This window comes from Colias croceus, chromosome 7 (assembly GCF_905220415.1).
Source record: "Colias croceus chromosome 7, ilColCroc2.1".
NCBI lineage: Eukaryota > Metazoa > Arthropoda > Insecta > Lepidoptera > Pieridae > Colias > Colias croceus.
This window is the reverse complement of record NC_059543.1, coordinates 7,978,635-8,002,136: the sequence shown is the minus strand read 5'-3', so window position 1 is coordinate 8,002,136 and position 23,502 is coordinate 7,978,635. Positions and strand designations below refer to the sequence as shown.

General features: G+C 31.9%; 2 protein-coding genes across 2 annotated transcripts; one reads left to right on the top strand and one right to left on the bottom strand.

Annotated features, from left to right (window-relative positions):
* The first annotated feature begins 90 nt into the window (after positions 1-90).
* On the top strand, positions 91-1,760 carry LOC123693163 (coiled-coil domain-containing protein 12). Its single transcript, XM_045638135.1, has 3 exons — positions 91-406; positions 532-652; positions 1,070-1,760. The coding sequence occupies exons 1-3, from the start codon at positions 252-254 to the stop codon at positions 1,280-1,282; spliced, it is 489 nt and encodes a 162-aa protein (XP_045494091.1). The 5' UTR covers positions 91-251; the 3' UTR covers positions 1,283-1,760.
* Positions 1,745-23,502, bottom strand: LOC123693162 (putative carbonic anhydrase 3). The gene is made up of 7 exons (XM_045638134.1): positions 23,270-23,502; positions 6,542-6,589; positions 5,649-5,813; positions 5,273-5,411; positions 4,945-5,050; positions 2,842-3,069; positions 1,745-2,588 (listed from the first exon to the last, which is right to left on the bottom strand). Exons 1-7 carry the CDS (start codon positions 23,313-23,315, stop codon positions 2,334-2,336), a joined length of 987 nt encoding a protein of 328 aa, XP_045494090.1. The 5' UTR covers positions 23,316-23,502; the 3' UTR covers positions 1,745-2,333.

Genomic DNA, 23,502 nt, shown 5'->3' with positions numbered 1-23,502 from the left:
GCCCATTCACGAACATCACTTACATTGATGTTGTCATTGTTAATGTGACAGTTGAAATTTCATTGTAATCGTGCTGTCAAGTGTCACGACTTACGTGTGTGTTTACTCGAAGAGCTTTTTGCTTGGTTTATGAATTTTAAAACGATTTTACTTAATTCTTTAAAAGTTTGTAATAAACAAATATAATTTATATTATAACCGTCATGTATTCTTTTAAAAAGCCTTAGAAATTCCACTGTTTGATTTAAAATATGGTTGTTTTGGATACCATGGAAGGCGTAGGAAGCCTAGAAGAAGAAGCACTAAAGAGAAAAGAACGACTAAAGAACTTAAAACGTAAAAACCCAAGTGGAGACAATGCAGCGACCGCATCATCAAATAATGAAACATCAGCTGTCCTACCTAAGTATGTTTTGATATAACTTTTTATAACCAAGCGTTAGTGTAATATTTGTAATTTATGCAACTTAGTTTAATACTAGAAATTATGTAATTTTAATTTTCTAATTCACTCTATAACTCCTATTACAGGCCAGTATTTAGAAGCTATAAACCACAGGATGAAAATTTGCAACAGGCAAAGTTACAAGATGCAGAGCCAGCTAAAGTAGATGAAGAAGTGAAAGATCTTGTAGAAGCAGGAAAAGAAAAGGTATAAAAATTTAAATTAAATATAATTTTTTTATGGATGTTTAGATCAGCATTTGTTACTTTTTCATGCAAAAACAACTGTCTAGCTAAGCACCCTGTCTACTTTTTATTTTTATATTCTGTAATTTCATTGCTCTAATTTAATTTAATGAAACCTAAAACATACCTATAACATTACCATAAGTAGATCAGACTAAGCTCTATTATCTCCAGAGATAGCAAATTTTGCTATCTCTGGAGATGAAACACTCCTTTATTTTAAAAAAGAAATACTTAGCATTAAAGCAGCATTAAAAGATTTTCGAAAATTCACTTGCACTGGGATTCAAAGTATTAAAAAAAAATGTCTGAATCGTAGTTACCACTGAATATGTAAAAAAAATATTATTGTACTACCTATGTATTTTATACATTTCAGGTTGTACTACAAGACTTAGACATTGCTAGTTTAGCTCCACGCAAACCAGACTGGGACCTCAAGAGAGATGTGGCTAAGAAATTGGAGAAACTTGAGCGCAGAACACAGAAAGCCATTGCCGAATTGATATGGGAAAGGCTAAAGAATGGAACGGAAGAGAATTTAGGTGCTATGCTTACAATGAATGATAATAGAGCTACACAGGATGACTGAAAACTAATTTTAGCAAGATAAGTGTGTATGTTACTAATAAGTAGATTTTGGTAAAGAAAAACAACTAATTGAGGATGTACTATAGTTTTTGGGAGTGTGTGGTTAGTGGTAGTATTTACTTTAGAAGTATACACTATAGAATTTCTAGACAGTTATGTATATTGGAACCAATCCCTTTTAATATTAAATTCCACATATTTATACCTACCTTGATATTTATGTAAAATATAAAAAATATGCAGTCAGACAAAAAATTTAATTCAAGTCAGTCAAATATGAAAAACTTTGTTAGCCTGCTTTATGTACCATAAATTATAATATGTATTAGTTATCCCATTGTTTTCCGGCATATCAAACTATATCTATTACTTACTTTATCAAGAACAGAATTATTCTCCATATGGATATTTCAGAAGAGAATAGAATTACTGTGTAAAAATATTTTTGTAAAGAACAACAATAAACAATCAAAAAAATATTTATTTGTATTTATTTTACATTATCACAGTTTTACAATCCATCGTCATCATTACATTAATACTCTCACTCTAAAAACATTTTACTAATAAATTAAATTCAGTGCAGTTTTATAAGCAATACATTTTGGTTAATATCTCGTGGATTTCACAATAATAAATTAATATTTAAAATTAACAGTATTTCACAGTACACTATATAATTGTAGAATTCATTATTTAACCAGAGTATATCAAGTTTTCAATAATTGTTAGTGCATAGTTTATTATTGCACAATGTTTCCAATAATTTTCACATTTGTATAATTTGCCTCTACTTATTAAATATTTGCAAGTATTATTCACCAATGTTATATAACATTCGTAATTTTAAACACACTTGCCTTTTCGCAGAAAAATCATTGCTTAGATATACACAATATAATATACAAAGATTCTAAAAATATTATAATCGGTCAATAATATTTAAAACATGCATATCACACTAATAGGTACATACATGTATTTCAAAGATAGTAAATGTTTTTAATCAACCTATTATCAGGTCTTAAGTCTAACATGCAACGCTACACTACCTATACATAATATATTATAACTAACATCAATATACCTAAGAATACGTTAAATTGAATTAAGTTGCCGTTATTTCGCCTCCTTTTCCTTCCTGTAGGCCATTCTGTAGAGTCCTCGTCGTGTTCATCTACTTCATTGTACGTGTAATAGTTACTATCGATATTGTAGAAGACGACTCGGTCGCCGATAGGCTGGATTGGCCTGAAGTTGTGCCTTATCTTTCCGTTGGATGAACGCAATTCTCTAAATACTTCTATCTGCAAACAGAGTAACTTATTGATTAGTCAGAGTATTAAAACATACTCATGTCTCATATGGAAACTGAACTGCATGTGTATTCCTTTTATATTCGAGTAGAAATGCGAAAATTAAAGAGGGTACTTTTAGAGCGGCAACTGACGATTCAATACTTATTCAATTTTCTAGGCCTTAACCTTAGCTGGTTTTTTTAAAGTTTTGTACCTAGCTTAATTTAAAAAGATGTCCATCACAGAATTTATAGAAAAATACCTGATCATGGGTCAATCTGACAGGTTGCTCGAAATCTAACCATATAACAACTTCAGAGCACGGCGGCGTAGTCAATGATCCCCTGTATGTAAAATATCTTCGTAAATCGTAGGGCAAAATATTAAGAAACGAGAATGGGTTTTTCATGACCACGCTCGAATGTGGTTCAGTTACATTGCCCAAGGCAGATGTTATGTCATCGTAGGCTGGGTGCTGATGTCGGTCCAACTGAAAATAAATTATATTATTACCTAGATTAAGCTCTTTAATGTTAAAATCGTAAATTACAAATATATTGGTAACTATCATATAAAAATAAGTTTTAAGTTGTCACGTGCGTGGTACTTTTGCAATTGTACTTTTGTATTATACATTTTTGAATACCTATTACATTTTTTGGGAATTTCTGTTTTGGTATTTAATAATTATCATAGTCGAAAACGTTCAATTTTAATTATTATTATTGAATATTACACGTCAACCTAGTGTATAATTATTGTTTGTATAATAATTAATGACAATGCAGCGATATTAGATAGGGAGGCGAAGAGGGGAATTTTCTGTAATACTCGAGCGTGGCAGTTTAAGATATGAGAGATACCTTAGACCTAATAGAACAACCTTGTTAACTATTTAGCTCTATATGTAGTGACGCGCGCCTAGGATAGACGATCAGATTAGTAAAAAAAAATCGATAGTCTGAAATACTCGAGCGCGTCAGATTAAGATATTGGGGGTTGATTTTAGTGTTTTAAGACTAAATTTAACTAATCTGACCATAAGTCCTTGACGCCGCTGAGTTATAGGGTCGCGAACTTGTAAAAAAAAAAAACGTTAATCCGGCATTCTCGAGCGCGATTGTTTTTATTTTTATTTTGAAGAATATAATCTAAAACTTACTAAAAATACAAAATCTGCCGGTTTCCGCATGACCGGAAGTCTGGAGGAGCCATTTCATCTTCCGAAAAACGCGTTGCAGCATATAAGTCGCGAACTTTACTATTTCCAAAAAAAAAGTTTAAATAAACAAAAAAGGTAATTTTATTTTACAAAAAAAGGTCTCTTTTCATTTTTGTCCAAAGTTAAAACTTTTTTTACTTGAAGCATCGTAAAAAGTCAAACTCCCTGTTTTTTGTGTATATCTCGAAAACTGAGGGTGTTAAGAAAAATTGATATGAAATAACGATGATTAAAAAAAAGAAACCCACAAACCTTTTTCGGTCAGATTAAGAGAACCCACCAACATTTTTGTCAGATTAAGAAAATATGCTTTCAGGATACCGAGATAAACCTCCCCTATGAAAATCTGACGCGCTCGAGTATTTCAAAAGGACTCTTTTTTTCTGCATTTTCAAAAATTCATCATAACTTATCGTCATGTCGTAATCGTCAGTTTTTTTAAGGGGAGCTTCCTTGGGGCCTACTTAACACCCCTTCCGAAAATCTGACGCGCTCGAGTAAATTTTTTTTTTGTGCATTTTTGACGAATTTATATGCCTAGCCCCACCACGCAAACCGGCAGATTAGTATACCGTTGTTATCAGAGGGACTTGGGGCATACGTAGTAATGAATATCTGACGCGCTCGAGAATGCCCAAGTAACTGTTTTTTTTTACATTTTTGAAAATCCGTACACGCCAAACCCACCGCTAAAATGGTTTTTACCATAGAAGCTTTTCTTTTCAAAATTATTTTCTCTTTCGATTTTGATAAGTCTCGACGACGCTGTTGAATTACGTCATTTAGCTACCTCGCCTCCCTATCTATATTATTTCTTAAGATCCGATAGTAATTTTCCAATATTTTATTATGAATAAATCATTGACTGCAAGTCACGGACGATTTCGATCGATTAATCTGGTAACAAATTATTGCGCACTCAAGTTGATAATTCGCGGTTACATAACTAGGAATATACGTGCTTATATTGTCATAAATATAATATAGATATCTTAGATCAAATCTGAGTTTATTATATAAGTTATGCTGGCGATTCTGCGTATTTGCAATTAAATAATCAGGTGTTTTGAAGTTGCTAGAAGACTGCTTCCAATTATTACAACCAATTATTTTCTAGTTTTACATAAGTGTATTATTTCTTACCTCATAGAAAAAGGCGAGTACAGTCAGTCCGTCTGTGTGCGTTACCGCTTCTTTAACTGATTTATACTCTTCTTTGTAAAACACCATATGTAGCTCCATTGGAAAACTGAAATCGTTAGATTATTCATGAAGACGACATGCGAGTAATAGGCAATTTAAAAATTATATAAATTACGATGGGAAGGTTGTTAGACAAAATTATCTACGTTAGTCACAAAGTATACCGTCGTATTTGTTGGGTATAATGTCGAGAAATTACTATTAATAATTCTTTGATTTAATTTGTGTTCCTGTCTTTTGTGCTATGTAAATGTAAGAAATATTTTACCTCCTATGGTTGATCTTATCTTCAGAGCCTAGAGTATCATTGTCGCCCCAATGGAAATGCATTTGACTGAACACGTAATTCCCTTCGAGTGGTCCGCCGCTTACCCTTGGATGCGGTTCGTTTTGTACTTCTATCAACACTGTAAGAAAAGCATAAGATAAGTTAGTAACAAAAAAGTTTTCGGCCTATTGCAATTGTCTCTTGCACAATGCTATGGTTTCTCTGGACGTGATCGCTCCACGGTTTTCGCCTACCTTTGACCGGTCGGCTCGAGCATGACTAATTCTGCTACGGCTCAAGGCTGTGTGAAGTTTCATAATCAATACAGAATAGAGCCTACAATAGTAAGTGATTCGTATTAGTTATAGTATGTTACCTGTATGTCCGTTATTAGTGACGTGTACATTATCTATCGGGTCGTCAAACCCGATGAATGCGATGTCAGGGAGTGCCACTTGCTTCACTCTGAGCACGTTTATGTTAATGGGGCTTTGATGTTTCCCTCTGCATTCCTGGAACTTCTCGCCCCAGTATGTAGGACCTGTGGGGAAAGTTGAACTCGTGTTTATAATGAATATCTAAAATAATATCGTTTTTTAATTTATATGACACAAATGCATAGGTCCGACGTTATCCATGTTGTCTTTACAATGTCGTTTTATATGTCCGTGTAATCCAGGTGGATTCTTAGGTACCTAATTTATTCGATTTCTCGCAGGCAAAAAATAAATACATAAAAATCGGTCCGTCGACCTTTTCGATATTTTTTTTGACAATGTCCGGTGCCTATATTGATTATCGTACTTATACGTAAGTACGTATTTCTTAATTCTTATGTATCAATCAATCATGTCCTTAAAAATTATAAATCATGTTGTAAAAAATGTATAATAAGGTTCCATAAGTTTTTGTATCATACGCGTCATAGGAGTGTATAAGGTCAAGAAGGTACGACATGTATGTACCTATAGGTATCAACCATAATTTACACATCTTTAATTCAAGCAGTTGGATCAGATTAGTATGCTTTTACCATGATTCATCGAGTTTCTTTTCGAATCTCAATGGTAAAAGCGACCTTCCGAATAGGTGCTAGTTTTAGAATAAATAACTCTTAGGTATTTACTTTTTCCTAAATACATGTAAAAATATTTTACATGATTCAATAATGTTGAGTTTATGTTTATTTACTTCTTGTATTATTTGAATCTGGAAAAATACAGATCATCGAACTGATGAAAAATATTAAAATCAATGAAAAATATTTACCAATAACGCCGTCATATCCAAAGTCTTCCGCACAAATTGGTCGAAGCGCTGTAACATAAAATTATAAAGTTAAATGTAGGTACAACACATTTGTCCTTCAGGCTAACAATAACATAACTTTAACTATGTCGATTATTTTGATTTTTATCTAAAATGAGCATATAAAAATCATACATTTTTATATACTCAACCATTATCTATTCAACTCATTTCATTTAGAAACATTTTTGCTTCGTCATTTCACTATTTTCAGATTTATTATGATATAATACCTACCTACACAATATCTAACAATATTACTATTAATTTACAATATCTATCTAATATCTAATATATATGTCGTGGTCATATCGTAGATTTGATCATTTCATGATATGAGTGGCCATTTCACGAAATGGTCGCATATCGTGAAATGGCCAATTTAGTTTGGCTACATCATGATGTGGTTTGGGCAGATCAATGATAAGAAATCGTTTCACGATATGGCCAATTAACGCACGGTTTTTTCATGAAATGATCAAAATTATTTGATCATATCGTAAAATAGTTATATTAATCGTTGGTAGAGGCGCTGCAAGCTCTGTGTTTATGTGATAAGATGGCGGCCGCTGGCGAAAATTAAATTATTCGCAGTTAAAAACTTCATAATTCGTTTAATAACAATATTATGAAGAAAGTCATAGCAAAGAATTTACGACGAAGAGGTACGAGTACTATGGAAAATGTGGATATCTTATATGTATTTAAGAAAAAATGCGACTTAAATAAAATAATTTAAGAAAGTACTACTATATTATTATAATTGTTTGTTTTTTAAAAAGCGATTCGCTTCTGGCATTGTTGCGCGTTGTTTATCAAAGTCTAACCTAACCTAACCTAACTGTTTTCTATTGCAAAAACGATTCGCTTCTAGCATTCGCCGGCCGCTGCCGCGGCACTAACTTAAATGACATTAAACAAGTTTTTAAAATAGTTATTCTGAAATTTTTTAATATTTTATGGACTCTTTATATTTTACTAGCTTCCGCCCGCGACTCCGTCCGCGCGGATGTCGGTCTTTGCGTGGATGGTTTATTTCTCCATTTTGAGTAACTCGGACAATGACATCTTATAAATATCTATTGGACCCAAATACGGCTAGGTCTATAATAATACGCAACGTGTGTTCGCGGTACCTACTACAGAACAACGTCTATGGATAACTGAAAAATTGAGATTAATTTTTTTTCTACGTATTTTTCCAGGATAAAAAGTATCCTATTTTACGCCCAGGATAATAAGGTATAATTATACCAAGTTTCATCGAAATCGAACCGGTAGTTTTCACGTGATGTCTTCACATACAGACAGACAGACAGACAAAAATTTTTTTAATCACATATTTGGGTTTGGTATCGATCCAGTAACACCCCCTGCTAGTTATTTTTTCAATATTTTCAATGTACAGAATTGACCCTTCTACAGATTTATTATATATGTACTATAGATACGATCTGGCCAAATGTGGATGACCAAATCGTGAAACGTTGACGATTTAACGATCTGATCAAACTATGTTGGCCATTTCACGATATGCGACCATTTCGTGAAATGGCCACTCATATCATGAAATGATCAAATCTACGATATGACCACGACATATATATTATAAAGGCGAAAGTTTGTAAGTATGGATGTATGGATGTATGGATGTTTGTTACTCTTTCACGTAAATACTACTGAACCGATTACAATGAAATTTAGCACACATATAGAGGGTAACTTGGATTAACACATAGGATAGTTTTTATCCTGGAAATCCCACGGGAACGGGAACTATGCGGGTTTTCCTTTGCAAACGCGGGCGAAGCCGCGGGCGGAAATCTAGTACCTTTATAAATTATATCTTTAAAAGTTTAACCGCCACCTTGATCTAGAATCTAGATTATAGTTGGAAAATGGAAGCGTAATTTTGTCGTTACTGAGAAATAATTTACGAATCACTACATATAGATTATGGGTTCTGTAATTAGAGTATAGTTTTATTTACTATAAGATGACGATGGTTTTAAAACAGAGGTAACCGTATATATACGAAATATCGGTATACGAAAATCAAAAAGACATTGTATTGTATGTTGTACGTACATAGCCTTGACAGTTCAAAGCTACACAGAAGAGTATTAACAATTGAAGTCGCAAATGCAAAAGTTGTAACCAACTCTTTTAAGCTACGTGGGAAATAAAATATTCTTACATAAGATTTTATAACAACTTACAGATAAGAATATGACTTGAGAAAATTAATCTTGTGATAATGGCCATAAAGAACCTGCAATTGCAGAAATGTTTTAGAGCACTTATGTTTCTATTGTTTTCAAGGAATCCAAAGGCACACCGGAACTATTAGATTAAAACGATTTTATCTATCGTGACTAATGTGCAACATTTATGAATTATTTATGTCCTTTATATGTCACTTTGTATGTCTGTCCGTATCTTTTAAACTGTATAGTGTAGTTGTTAGTATACTGTATAGTGTATACCTACTGTAGATTATATGATAAAAACTTAATATTACAAGTCTCGTATAATTATTGAATGTAAATTATAGGACATAAAATAAATCTTATGATATAGGTAAACCAGAATCTGATGGCAAATAGGGAAATCAAAATTTTGAGTGTGCAACCCTAGGGAAAATGGACTGAACGATCTTGATACTGCTTATTTTTTAGTTTGTTCTCAATATCATTAGTCACATTACATATGTGGACAATACTGTACTTAATAATGAGATATCCACTTAATATTATGTAGGTACATACTTACATGTATAATATACATATTACTTTTATACAGGTAATACATATTATTATTTACACATACCTATATTTGTATGTTCATTATCATTATGCCATGTGAAAATATCGATGTTATATCGATAGAAACTAGACTGCTTATATTTTTTTATAAAATAAAATAAAAATAAAATAAAACTATGTTTATTTTCGTAAGTATTAACAGATACACACATTATAAAATTGACTTGGACAGCTTGGACTTGACTATTAGCCGTATTGGAAACTCCTGTAATAAGTTTTCATAAAATTATATTCTAATCAACAAACAATATTATAGTTACCTACATATAATATTATTTTAATTTAAAGTATCAAAACGGGTAAGTCCAATGTACCAATAAAATCTTCAAATTTGAAAATTGTGATGTGTTTGACCCTTTTTCATGGAATGTTTTTCTATACATATTATAAACAACACCTATTGCTTGTGATCGCAGCGGCTTTTTCGACATTTTCGAAGATTTTTTAGACAAAATCCTAAAAATTATTCATCAACCGCAAAAAAGACAAATAATTTGACAACCAATTTGATAGTTGTCAAATAAATTGCCACATGAAAATCTTTTATTTCTTAAATATAAATATGCCATCAGATTCTGGTAGACCTATACCTTCCATGTCTTTGTTTATGTCATAAGCTCTTCTCTATTCAATTAAAATGTTGCGTTTTAAATATTAAGTTTACTGCTATTATTGGTACTTGAGTTTAATGTTCATATCTAATAATTTTATCTTTTTTGCGGTCAGGTGTAAAACAAACAGGTAAAAAATATCTACTATTTAATAATGAGAATTAAATCTCGACAATGTTGAAATGACTGTCATAAACCTTTTTATTCACACGTTAGACAGCCACTTTGTACTAGATTGCATTATCCATCATCATAAATGACATCGTTCCTAATGATGTAATTTAGGGAAAAAAAGCCAAGGATTTATACGAATACTAGCTTTCAGCCCGCGGCTTCGCCCGCGCAGTCAAAGAAAATCCCGCTTCCAGTTCCCGTGGGATTTCCGTGATAAAACCTATGTCCCGAAGTAAAAAGTAGCCTGTCCTCTCTCGGGTATCGAAATATCTCTATACCAAATTTCATGCAAATTGGTTCAGTAGTTAAGGCGTGATTGAGTAACAGACAGACAGAGTTACTTTCGCATTTATAATATTAGTATGGATAGTGTAGACTTATATAATTATAGTTGTCATAATAATATGTTATTGATCAACTGGTGATATATGCATTTTAATATGACCGGGACAACCGAAAACACGGAAATAAGATAGGTATATATACTTGATAGGACTCATATTTCTTCCAATTTAGTTAAATGATGATGATAGATGTCGAAACTAACGTAATTAATCCCATCGTAGAAGCATAGATAGAGATCCTGGAATTAGTATTTGTTTCACCTTAATAATATGTGACTTGTCATTGTGCTTGTCATTATTCATAAGCCGCTTTGTTAACAATGCCCTCATGAACGACACTCGATATCAGACTTAATGCTAAATACCACCGACTGACCCAAATTGTACAGTAAAGTTTATTTCGCCGTAATTCCGCCAGGAACTTTGTTGAATTCGTCATGCACTTTCCCTAAATTATGACTCAACTATGTGCTCAACTTAAGATGCTAACTCGCTGTGTACAGACAGCCCTGCGCTATTTTGTGCTTTCCAAAAATTAAAAGGCTTTTATAAAACAGCTACCTAGCTATCACCCTCGGTTTTTCCCGCATTGTTTTGCTCCTATTGTTCTTAGCTTTCCTCGATGAATGATACCCATAGTTCCTGAGATCAGCGCGTTCAACCAAACAAATAACTCTTCAGCTTTATAATATTAGTATCGATGACTCAAGCACTGCAGTTAGTAGCATTATCGTTGCATTTTATACAAAAACAATTATGTAATATTATCTCTACATTTCTGCCCTAAGCTTGTAATTATCTTACCATGCAGGTTAATCTTTTGTGACTAAACCAATGCGTCAACGCAACAAATCAATGATCAAAGAATTTTTGCTATTTCAATTGCGCTTTAGCCTACACATACGGTAAACTATGAATGTATATCTATTTAAGAGTAAATAGAAATCCTCTATTATATCATTAAGTAATCATATTTGTGGCCCGAATTTAGACAATTCCGAAATCACATGATAATTTGCCTTGAAAGGTACGTCTTTCACCTAGCCTCGGTAGCTCAAGGTGTAATAAATTTACGTTTTCACTTGCTCATAATAGGCTTCTTTTGTGTGTAAACATGGAATTGATTCCATGACACTAAACATTGCAGCTAAAGAAACTTGGTTCAATTTATTTATTTTGCACAAAAACATTGCGTTTACATTACCCGCAATCAAATAGTAAAAAGTTTGATCTTTGTTTTATTAAAACTTTTATCTCAATCAAATTCTGCGTAGATAAAAATTGGATTATGAGTTATGACCTGAACCCTCAATGTGTCGGACAGACGAGGTGTGTATGGGTCTGTGCCCTTCCTGTTATATATGCTGAATGCTGATAATGAAAAACTACTGAAACTATAACAATGGATTCCCCGTATTTGTACGAACCTAGTACATAATAATATAAGGGTACAGGGAAGAGTGTACATAATTATACGATTAATGGCGCCAAATTGCATCTATCTTAATCTCCAACGTGTCGTCTACGTGTAACTGACATTTGCCAAAAAATTGCATACGGAAGAATGAGAATATCTTGGCATCATGATTATAAAGTGTACTGTGCGCCAAAAACACGTGTATCTAAGACCAAATACTGTTTTAATCTGGGACTGTTACATGCATGAATAATTTGTACAACAAATAAAACCATTCATTCATAGGTTAAAGACAATGTACTGTGTACACTGTTTGGACATTTTCACGTTTTTTTTTAAATACTTAACAGTCTGCAGCTATTCTTAGCTTGAAATAGTTAAGTTTTATTAAATAATTAAGTATATTGCCATGAGAACTGACTAGGCTCATAAGATTTTTTAATCAAATTGGAGGCAATTTCCCTGAAGAAATAATATTTTTATTAGGGCTCTCCATTTTAAGTTTGTTTCTTAAAACAATACTCGCATATTATATAACTGCCTTGTGAATGTTTTTTTTCTCCTATTTTTTTTTTTATAAATGGCTTACCCTAAACCGAAGATAATGGATGTTATTCTACTGTTCTACGTATTTTATTCAGGTCGAAAGAAGACTTATTTATAAAATGCTTGTCTTGGCAATTTACTCACTCGTGTCAAGATCGTAATAAAAATGATAATCGATAAACGCGATCAACTGACCATCGTTGAAAACATTGTTTTACTTGTAATTAAATTGAAATCTGTATTAAATGAATTAATTAGTTATCAAGCGTACCGAAATAATTAGCTGGATTCGATAGGCCTATAGAGACTTAATTAGATTTCGTTACTATTCTGTTTGTAGTTTAGACCAAAATAAGTAGATCGAAATATATACATACAGAAGATTCGTTTTTCAAGTAGAGCACGAGATTTTTTTTAATACTATCTACACTAATATTATAAAATGGAAAGAACTCTCTATCGATCTTGGTAATTAATTTGCCATGAGAAAGCAGTAATTTATAATTATATAAGTATTATAAATTACTGCTGATTTTGATCGACCCGAATCAGCCCAAGTAGAGATTTAAATGTAAGTTTTTCAAAATTGTATTAGTTACATTCCTCATCCAGATGAGGACGAAAAATAAAAAACAAATATTAAATTGCTTTCAGATTATAAAGTCGTTTATATACAAATAGTAAAAATAATTTGAATTCATTAATCGGTGTGAAACAGGTAGAATTACTAAATTTGGTTAATCGTTTACAATTTTATACGACACAAAAATTACAAGACACAAATATTCCATGAATAATCTGAGGAAAAGGCACCATGAAGAGACGATTCAAAGCACAATTGTTTATCATTACGCTGTGAAACTACAGTAGAAGGCCTCACATTGTTTCGACTTAATTTGACCCCAAAACTATTGAATCAAAAAGTTTGAGGACGAACATTAATTTGGGCTGTACTGACACGTAAAACTGTTTTGCGTCACTATTTTATGTAACGTATATATATACAAGTAAATTTTATCTACAAACGAGTAAGCTGATAAATTCTATATAAAAATAAAATACTAAGGAGTAAAGGTTTAATTAAGTAAGTTAAGATTTGTCTAGACTTAGGAGGGATTGTATTTTGGGATGGTTTGAATAGTTCCTTATTAAACTAAATAATTAAAATAATAAAATCCCTGTTTTATGGATAATAATAATAAAAATATAAAACAATTCGATTTTACTTAAACCGCTAATTTTTCCTCTACCTTTGCATTAAGTTTTCTGTGACCTTATTGCCAAATTTTGTAATTCTAGGTCACAGGGAAGTTCCTCGACGTTTGTGGATTATTAAAATATGTGAGATTTAAAATCGTATTAGGTATTTACTCTTTTTTTTGTGAAAGGAAGGAAATTGAGCAGGCGCATTACCTGATGATATGTACGCGGTACCTACGTGACAAGCCACAGCTAAGTTTAGCCGGTACCAAGGTGGGATAAAATGTGAATATGAATTATTCTGGGGAATTTTATTCTGTGTGCAAGTGAACCACTTGGAAATAATAGGGATACGAAATTTAGTCAAGAGTAAGCTTAACTTTAACTTTTATAACGATATGGTTATAAAACATACTTATTGTAAACAGTAAACTATAATATACTGATCCTTTAAGTAAGTATCTATACCTAAAACTTCTAGCAGTAGTAGTCCACTGTCCAGACAGTATTTTTTATACTTCTTCGTTTGATGTGCAGAATGTCTGATTCGTGTTTAAATATTTTTATACTAGCTGCTACGCGCGGTTTCACCCCCGTGGCTCCACTCCTGTTGCACGTAACGTGATGAAATATAGCCTATAACCTTCCTCGATAAATGGGCTATCTAACACCGAAAGAATTTTTCAAATCGGACCAGTAGTTCCCGAGATTAGTGCGTTCAAACAAACAAACAAACAAACTCTTCAGCTTTATAATATTAGTATAGATTTGCAAAAGAATATTTGATCTTCATTTTCATTATTTACTCGCAATTAAAAAAATGTCTGGTTCTAAATAAAATTCCACATAAAATGTTTTCTTTTGAATTGCTATTGTTAAATTCTTGCAAACAGTCGTGGTCACGGACACTTATAGGAAAGTATTGTCACGACATTTAAAATAAGTAAGATAATTTTGTTGAAAACAAAGACATCGTGGATCGTGATGCTTGAAAAACGTCAACAATAAATAAGAAAGAATTGCTTTTAAATTACAATAAACGCTAAGTCCGTTTATGCAAATTGAATAAAATAGTTTTCTTCTTGTCGATGTTATTTATTGCGCCATAATAATATTATGATAATACCAATTTCAAAAATGATGATTTGAATGCAAAATCTTCAATGTAGAGCGGACAGGACAGTTTAACCATATGTCTTGACTTTAAGAAACCTATTTCCATTGAGCTTTTTGGACTGAATTTCTATTAGATGTACCTAATATTGCACACTACAGAAAGAGATGAAGATCATGTTTTCTAACTAAGAGCTGAGACATAGACAACGCCTCCACCCTGTATGCGACCTACAAAAACAATTAGACCGGAACATATTGCTACTAATCTGCAGAAGACCAACTAACCGCTTCAAATATTTCTTGTTTTCTGACATCACTCATTATGAATGCACATTAAAAAATATTACATCTTTGATGTCTTGTTTTATGTATTTCAAATGTAATAATGTTGACATGTTATATCGGAACTGGGCTTACGACAATTGATGAATAAATTAGATTGTCACATTAATAAGTGATTGTGAATAATGTTAATGTATCTGCGGCTGATGTGTTTATGGTTTCCAATTATGTTTCTATGCAAAAAAAACGTATTGATCGATGTCCGACCTTATTTCGACGTTATATTGATAAAGTGTCGATTATTTCATTAATAATCTTATTTAGAATAGTGGCTTCTGACGGATTAAGCACTCCATTTAAAACTTTTAATCCGGAACTTCCAGAAGGATTTGAAATCATCATCGTATCACAATCGGTTTTTTCAATAGATTTATGTTAATTTCATATAATTCAACCCCAATCATACTAATATGTATACTGGAGATAATACTGTATTAAATTAGAGTGCATTGTGTTTAATATAGAAAGTCTGCCAGCTTCTCGGCGGTAATGGCCTACGCATTTAGTGGTTTACAAGTCTAGATTTCACTTACGTAGGTACTATCCTAGATATTACGAAATGCAGGAAGTAAAGTTGTTTTGTTTACCTTTATTCTAAATATTATATAAAACGATTATTGCAAACAATTTAGTAATTTAGCTTAGTGAAAAGCTTTCTTATCTAAAAATATACCTAGTTACCTACTAGTTTAAACTACAGTTAAACGGATATGTACCTTCTTTTGATAAGATCGCTAAATTTAGATACAAATAAAGAGAACGTTCAAGTTCTAAAACTGTACCGCAGTCTATTTTGAGTGTATATTCAATCGACTATGAAATTATAAAAGTTAATATTTTTTGTTCTAAACTAAATATTATACGGTCTACTATGCACCGAATAATGTTAATGTAGTATATTTGTATATGTAATTGGTATGTTAGATATCTTAGGTATTTGGTTTCATTCCAAATAGCATATTGAGATTATATAGTTAATACATACTTGAGTTATTAGTTACTAGCTGTTGCCCGCGACTTCGTCCGCGATTACGTCGTTTTAGGTCATTCGTCGTTTAAAAAAAATACGTGACACTTTATTTTTGAATGTTCTTAATTGTCTCTTATAAAATTTAACTACATTAAAATTGAAAACTCTGATAAGAAAATCTTAAAATCGGAGAAAATCGAAAATCTGAGGAAAACATGAATGAATGTGATTTAAATTCTACATTACTTAGTATTTCAAATAATAATCTAAATTAAATGTAGATTAACAGTTTGAGCGCACCGTTATAGAATATGTACCTAAGTATTAAATTACGTTAGTTTACATAGTAACAAAACAAAAACACGATGACTTTCTTTCGCGCTCGGTACCACAAACTAAGCATGTTAATGGTACGTGGCCCGCGTCACTTGACCCCCCGCGAGTTCCCCTCCGTTGCTATGCGAAAATACATTCGTCGCCCTGCTGTAGGAAAAATTGTAATACTGTGGCCTGGGCGTTATAACACGCCCAGGGCCCGCCAAGAAAAGTATTAACAGTCAAAGTTTATTTTACTAACATTTAACAACATGTAAATGATGAAGAAATAATAATTATCAACGAACTAACCTTTTCTATAATACTTAACACAGCACATTTTTTAAATTATCTTGCTCAACTCTGCTCAAAAATTTGAGGGTTTTGTTGGAACTTTAATGTGTCAAAACTATGATATATCTAAACTACGATACAACTTGCATGCGGAAATGCTCATTACAATCAGTAAATTTAAAGAATAACTAACAACATACTATTCAATTTTATTGAGCTGATGAATATCTTTTGCCTGGAAGAGATCACCGCCGCCAAGCCGCCGCGGCCGCCTAATAAATATACTGTGTTTTCTTATAAAATCGTAACATAATTTCTTTTATCTACTAAATTTTAATAAATTTATAACTAAGTTCTTTTTATCTAAAAATGAGCTTGAGCTTATATTAGGCAAAAGTATACATTAACTTTTTATAATTTCAGGACCGCACCTTAAATGGGGCCTCGGAAAATATGCCTACGGGTTATTAATAGAGAAATGATACACAACAAAATTATGTTGGTTCCATTTTATTTATAAAATATAATGAAAATGGACAAATATAAATTTATGTTTCATTTGGCAATAACATTTTTTTCGGTACTAAAACGTAGTAGTTTGATATATGGTTGGCCGCCCCTTCTCTCCTTCCTGAAAAATATCCTCCAAAATTACCCGAGCTACTTCCAATGATTGAACCATACGTTGGACATTAACTTCAGTCAAAAATTGACGAAGCGGATGATTACTAATTTCCACTTAATCCTCGCTGCCACTGTCTTCATCATCAAATCATCAATTTTCAAGTAAAATCAATTTAAAAAAAATCAAAAGTTAATTGTAAATCTATAAAAAAAGCTACTTACAAATAAAGTTTTATCAACAAACTACTGTTCCCAACGCACCTCAAAATCTTGTAAAAGTCAAAAAGAATTCATCATTTTATTATTACATTCTAAAAGTGTAATAAAATACTTTATAAAACCAATAAAATACATGAATTGCTATCATTATAAAAAATAAATACCTATAAAAGTAACAACTTACCTTTTGTATGGTGAAAATTCAGAAAACACGAAGATTGAATTTGATATTTTTGGTTTTATGACATTCAAATGCTTTATAAATATAAATTTATAAATAATAAATTTATAAAGAATAGAAACATTTCATCACGAAATTATGCGGGTTCGAGTTTCGCCTCGTGATCGAATTTTTTCTATTCTTTATAAAACACGAAGATTTTAAAAATGTAACCAATGAACACAATGAATATTAGATTAATTGTAATGGTGTCTAGTTTGACTTAAAATAATAAATATCTACCTACCCTCACTTTTAAAAATGTAGTATATTCACACGAAATAATATAAGCGCACCTTATAGGGAAGGGAAGATATGGGTTAAAGAGTTAAATAAATAACATGATTATATTTAAATTATTAATTTTCAACCGTATGTTCAGTAGTGATAACATGTAAATTGATTTGATTTTTACGAAATCTCATAGATGGCGCTGTTTCAAATTTGTCTTTATACTACTAAATTCATTTTTCTTTTTCTCTGCCCAAATTACGTAAATGACATAGTTTTTATTTTGTAAAGCTAGATAATAGCATGGCTTACTCGAAACCAACATTTAAACATGAGTCTTTAGATTGTACGCTGTCGTAGTACACGGAATATGTAAGAAAAATAAAGGTTCACAGCTCCTCCCCCGAAGGTGATATCATGATAATATGTTTAAACTATCCTCACCCGACCTCTTAGGAATATTCATGCAAAATTTGAAGTAAATCTATGCAGTACTTTCTGAGATTAGCTCGGTCAAACATACAGACAAACAGACAAACAGACAAACAGACAAACAGACAAAAATTCTAAAAACTATGTTTTTGGCTTCTATATCGATTATAGATCATGGATTATGTATTCTTTTAAAAAAATATTCAATGTACAGTTTTGACTTTCCTACGATTTTATTATATGTATAGATTACTCCATTCAAAACATTAGTCGAGTAGTTAGATAATAATGTAATTTATGCATAATGTATAATTGTCAGACTCTACCAAAAGCTATCAAGTTGTAGATATTTAATTTACCAGGTAAAAAATAACTACCTATGCACATAAATTAATGTCGAGCTTCGTTCAGATGATTTAATTTTTACATACCAATAATTTACCTAACATTAAATAACATATGTTTTTTTTGTATTTAATTGTCTGTTTTTAGCGTGCCAAAAATATTTCTATTTTATGTTTTATATTTAATTAATTATTATTTAATAGATTCACACACACAACTGTGAGGGTTTGAACTTTGAATCGTAACAGAGAGCGGCATGGTAAAGTAAGTATTATAATATGGATAAAGTTCAAATTTATAATAAAAAAGAGCGTGAGTGCCGAGCACACGTGTCAAAAGTGAAACTTCTTTGTCAAGATTCAAAGGTACCATATCGTCGCCTTACTCCATTACGTGACGGTATTGAGTTTCACTTCAAGAACATGTAGGAATGTTATTTCTAAACTTCAAGATCAGTACCTAGATTATAGAAGCTTTCTGAAAAAGAGCATCATATCCATAAAGAATAAGATTTATATTTGAGATTCATTTTCGAAAACGATGGACAGAATTAATATTTTATTCAAAATTACGAAATGCAACCTCAACCAAATATGTAAAATTGAGAGAGAATTAATAATGCAGATTGTGCAGTCAAATGACATATTGTTATGTATGTATTTGCAAAACAAATATTTATGTCTACTTTGGAGCAACAAATTGAATAAATATTTTCACATTGCCATCTTCATTGTTGCATAATGCATACGTATAAAAATGATACTTTCGTCATAATATGCTAAAGTTCAATATGGTTACTATATTACCAATAATTTTATTTATACTAAAACATATTTTACTAACATGAAACTAATAAAGAACGACTGATAACTACATTTATTTGATTGATTTGTTTGAAACTTTATATATATTATACTAGCTGCTCCGCGCGGTTTCACCCCCGCCCTGTTGGTCGTAGCGCGATGATATATAGCCTAAAACCTTCCTCGATAAATGGGCTATATAACACCGAAAAAGTAGTTCCCGAGATAAACAACAAACAAACAAACTCTTCAGCTTTATAATATTAGTATAGATTGTAGGTTGTAGGGGAAGCCGAAGTTCGAAGTTCCGATTTTTTAGTAAGACCCAAGACGCTCTATGAATGTAATAGAATGATCTATCATCCATGATTCCTATAAATATAAGCTGATTTTATTGTAGTAGATATCATAATATATTATATTCACTTTACTGAGATCAAAAATATAATAAGAGGAGTTTTTTCAGACTCGAAAAACTTTTTCAGATGTTATGTCGTCAGTATTAGTATTGGTTGTCTTTTTCATTTCGACTCTTTTAAATTTCCTTCTTTGTCTTTTACTATTACTCTTTATCCTCTTCTTGCTTTTTCTTCAGCCGTTCTTTTTTGGCGTAGGTATCTGTATGTATTGCTGATTTTATTCTTCGTCGCTTATTCGGTACAGATGATCTCGGTGGTGCTTTTGGTAAGGGTTTAACAACTTTAGGGCAAAATATGCTAGTTGTGGCCCAAATGATAAATGGCAAATTATTTACGTTTTTCATTACGGGGCATGTTCTTCCGCGGAATAATTAGCCCCACACTTGAAGAACTATCAACCCCAAAGTCCATTTTCAAAGTGATCTCCCATTATAATAGAATATGTTATAAAAACCCTTGAATGATATAAAAAAGCAGTGGTGTCTCAGTGGTCGCACCTCGTATTTCAAATCGATAAGTTGGGGTTCGAAACCAGGCGTGCGTACAGGAAATAAATTGATTTTTCCATTTATCTGCGCATGTCCACTGCATGCGTCCTGCACATCACCACTGTTTTAACGGTGAAGAAAAACGTCACGAGGAAACCAACATGTCGAAGATTCAAAAGTTCGACGACAGTGACATCTGCCAACTCGCATTTGGCAGGCATAGTGGATTAGGGCTTGATGCCTTATAGGTACGGGAGGCCCGTGTCCTAGCAGTTGGAACGTGAAAATGGGCTGATCATGACGATGATGATATTAAAAAGATAATAATCACTATAGTTTGACCAACTGAGCAAGTAATTCACAAATAGGTAACTAGAAAATTTATTGATTTAAACCAGAAAGTTTAAGGATGAAAAAATTTACTTTCGTGATGTTTATGTGTAACTAATTGGTAACCATACAAACACGCCGACAAAGTGTCACTAAAAAGGCTGATGCAATAGCGTGATGCTTATGATGCAATATCTTCAGACCTATTGCTATCTGTTTTCTTCCCGGAGTTATTCGGATCGGAACAACCTACCCCCGGTAATTTAAACGAACCGACTAGACTGTATGAATGAATGAATCGACCTCCCCTAAATTGTAGAGAGGTTATGGCGGGGGCCCGTATGATTTTCCTTATCCTTCCCTTTATTCTCCTGAATAATTGTTTAGTTATCCTATGTTTTCTTAGTCAGCAATTCATTTGCAGAGGCCTGATACCGCTGCAAATGGATTGTGATTCGGCAGTGGTAACGCTTACCATTCGGCGACGCTCAGTTGACCTTTCTTAATTACTATGACATAAAAATATATTATTAGGAACATGGTAGGTATGTAAACAATTTGTGTAATGTACTATTAGCCTGCACTCACACACTACGGTGAAAAGTGAAAAAATAAAAATAAAAACGAGGAATTAAGTATTACCTAACAGCTACAAACAATCTGCAGTTATACTTGCAACTTTTTTTCTTTTTATATATCTAGCAGTGCCGCGCGGATTCACCTGCATTGCTCTGCTCCTATTGGTCTTAGCGTGATGGTAGGTATATAGCCTTCCTTGACATAATATGGACTATCAAACGGTGAAAAAATTTTTCAAATCCGACCCGCGGTTTCTGCTATTAGCGCGTTCAAGCAAACAAACTCTTCCGCTTTATAATATTAGTAGGTAGATATAGATATTTGGATATTATGTAGACGTATTCCGATTAATGAATTGCATTGTGCATTGTGTGTTTTGTATGTATCTATAGGTAAGTATTAGCTATTTCTAGCACTTCCTGTCGATCGAGTCTAAAGTATCGCAATCTAATATCCTATCTATTACAAAAATGCGATTACTCATCAGTTTTAAATGGTATAAGTACTTAATCAATAAATAATAATAGATAGTACTTACAAATAACAATACTTCCTTATGAAAATAATAAATGTGAAGTGTCCTCAATGAATTGCGGCTGTTCTTTGTAGGTAAATAGATAAAGGACTGAGGCTCGTAAAAGATGAATAATTATTGTATTGCAAATTTATAAATACATTGTAGTTATATCCTCAATATGCATGCAACAGTTACGTGATTACAATGCGTATAATTTACCAAAATTCCTGTGGAAATTCCACAAGGAATTTTGGTATATTAAATCCAATAGGTACATAAAAGTAATATTAACCAATAAATATTACTCATAAATACTTAATCCAAACTAAATCTACATAAATAAAAATAAATAATACTTCACGATTATCATGCTCATGAGGATATAACTTTCAGATACGTCCATGCATTCAGGCATACACAAATTGCAAATGCAAGGAAAAACATTGAATATGCACGCTTTGCAAATTTATAATTTTTAGATAGTTTTGTAATATTTAATTCAAAACAGTTTAATTGATTTCATTCGTGATTCTTTACGAATTACAAATTAAAATTGCAATTTATGATTACACGGCAAAAAAAAGGTGAGAACTGACCTGACGAAAAAAATGTCTAATTGTTTTATAATTAATCACAGTTTCTATGATTTTGGGATTTTTTCTAACATGCGTGACTCTCCAGCGAAGTTTTGAAATACTTATTTATATTAAAGGATAAATTTTCTTCACGCTTATAAAGCCGCTAACAATACTCGTAATTATTTGAAAACGTCTGGACCGAAACAATTAAAGCGCTTCTTTTTTAGTTTTTTTTAATCCTTGGCATATATCCTTATAAATTATTAATTTCTTAATTAAAATACGTATAGGTACAGGTAGGTATAGGTGGATATTATCTTAATTAGATTAATTATATCAGCATTTTTTTTAAATGTAAAAACAACTACAGAGTTACTCGCCGGCTTTGCTCTGTAAAAACTGCTTGCCTACCGGTGGTAAATAATTGTTTTTTTGTTTTTTGATTGTTTTTTTTTTCTTATGTTGTTTTCTAATATTCGAATTCTTATAATAAAATTTAAATAATAAATATCTACTCATTGATTTTTATACATTTCTTGTCTAGTTATATCTACTTTTATTATTAAAATTTAAAATATTGTCATACTTATAAGTAAGTATAGAGAATATTTTAATCCATCAACATATAAACTTTTATTTTTTATTGAATAAGTTTTTACTGTTAAATACATCTAAATTAATGTATACTAACAAAATTATTTATTTATTTTTCATTACAATAATTACATAAAATTATAAACAAAAACATACCCAATATAGAGGCGAGTGAATACAAAACAGCGAATGCAAAATCCATGATCCACGCACCGCTGGTTCAAATCAAAAGGTAACAGAGCAATCAAGAGTTTTTTCACATGTCCATTGAATCACTGAAGTTACGAATTACGATCCAAACCGCGCACTGTCAAGTGACGGACCGAGAGACTGTGAGACAACTGAGCAATACAACAGCTGATGTCGTGGGTTGGACGTGTATTTCACCC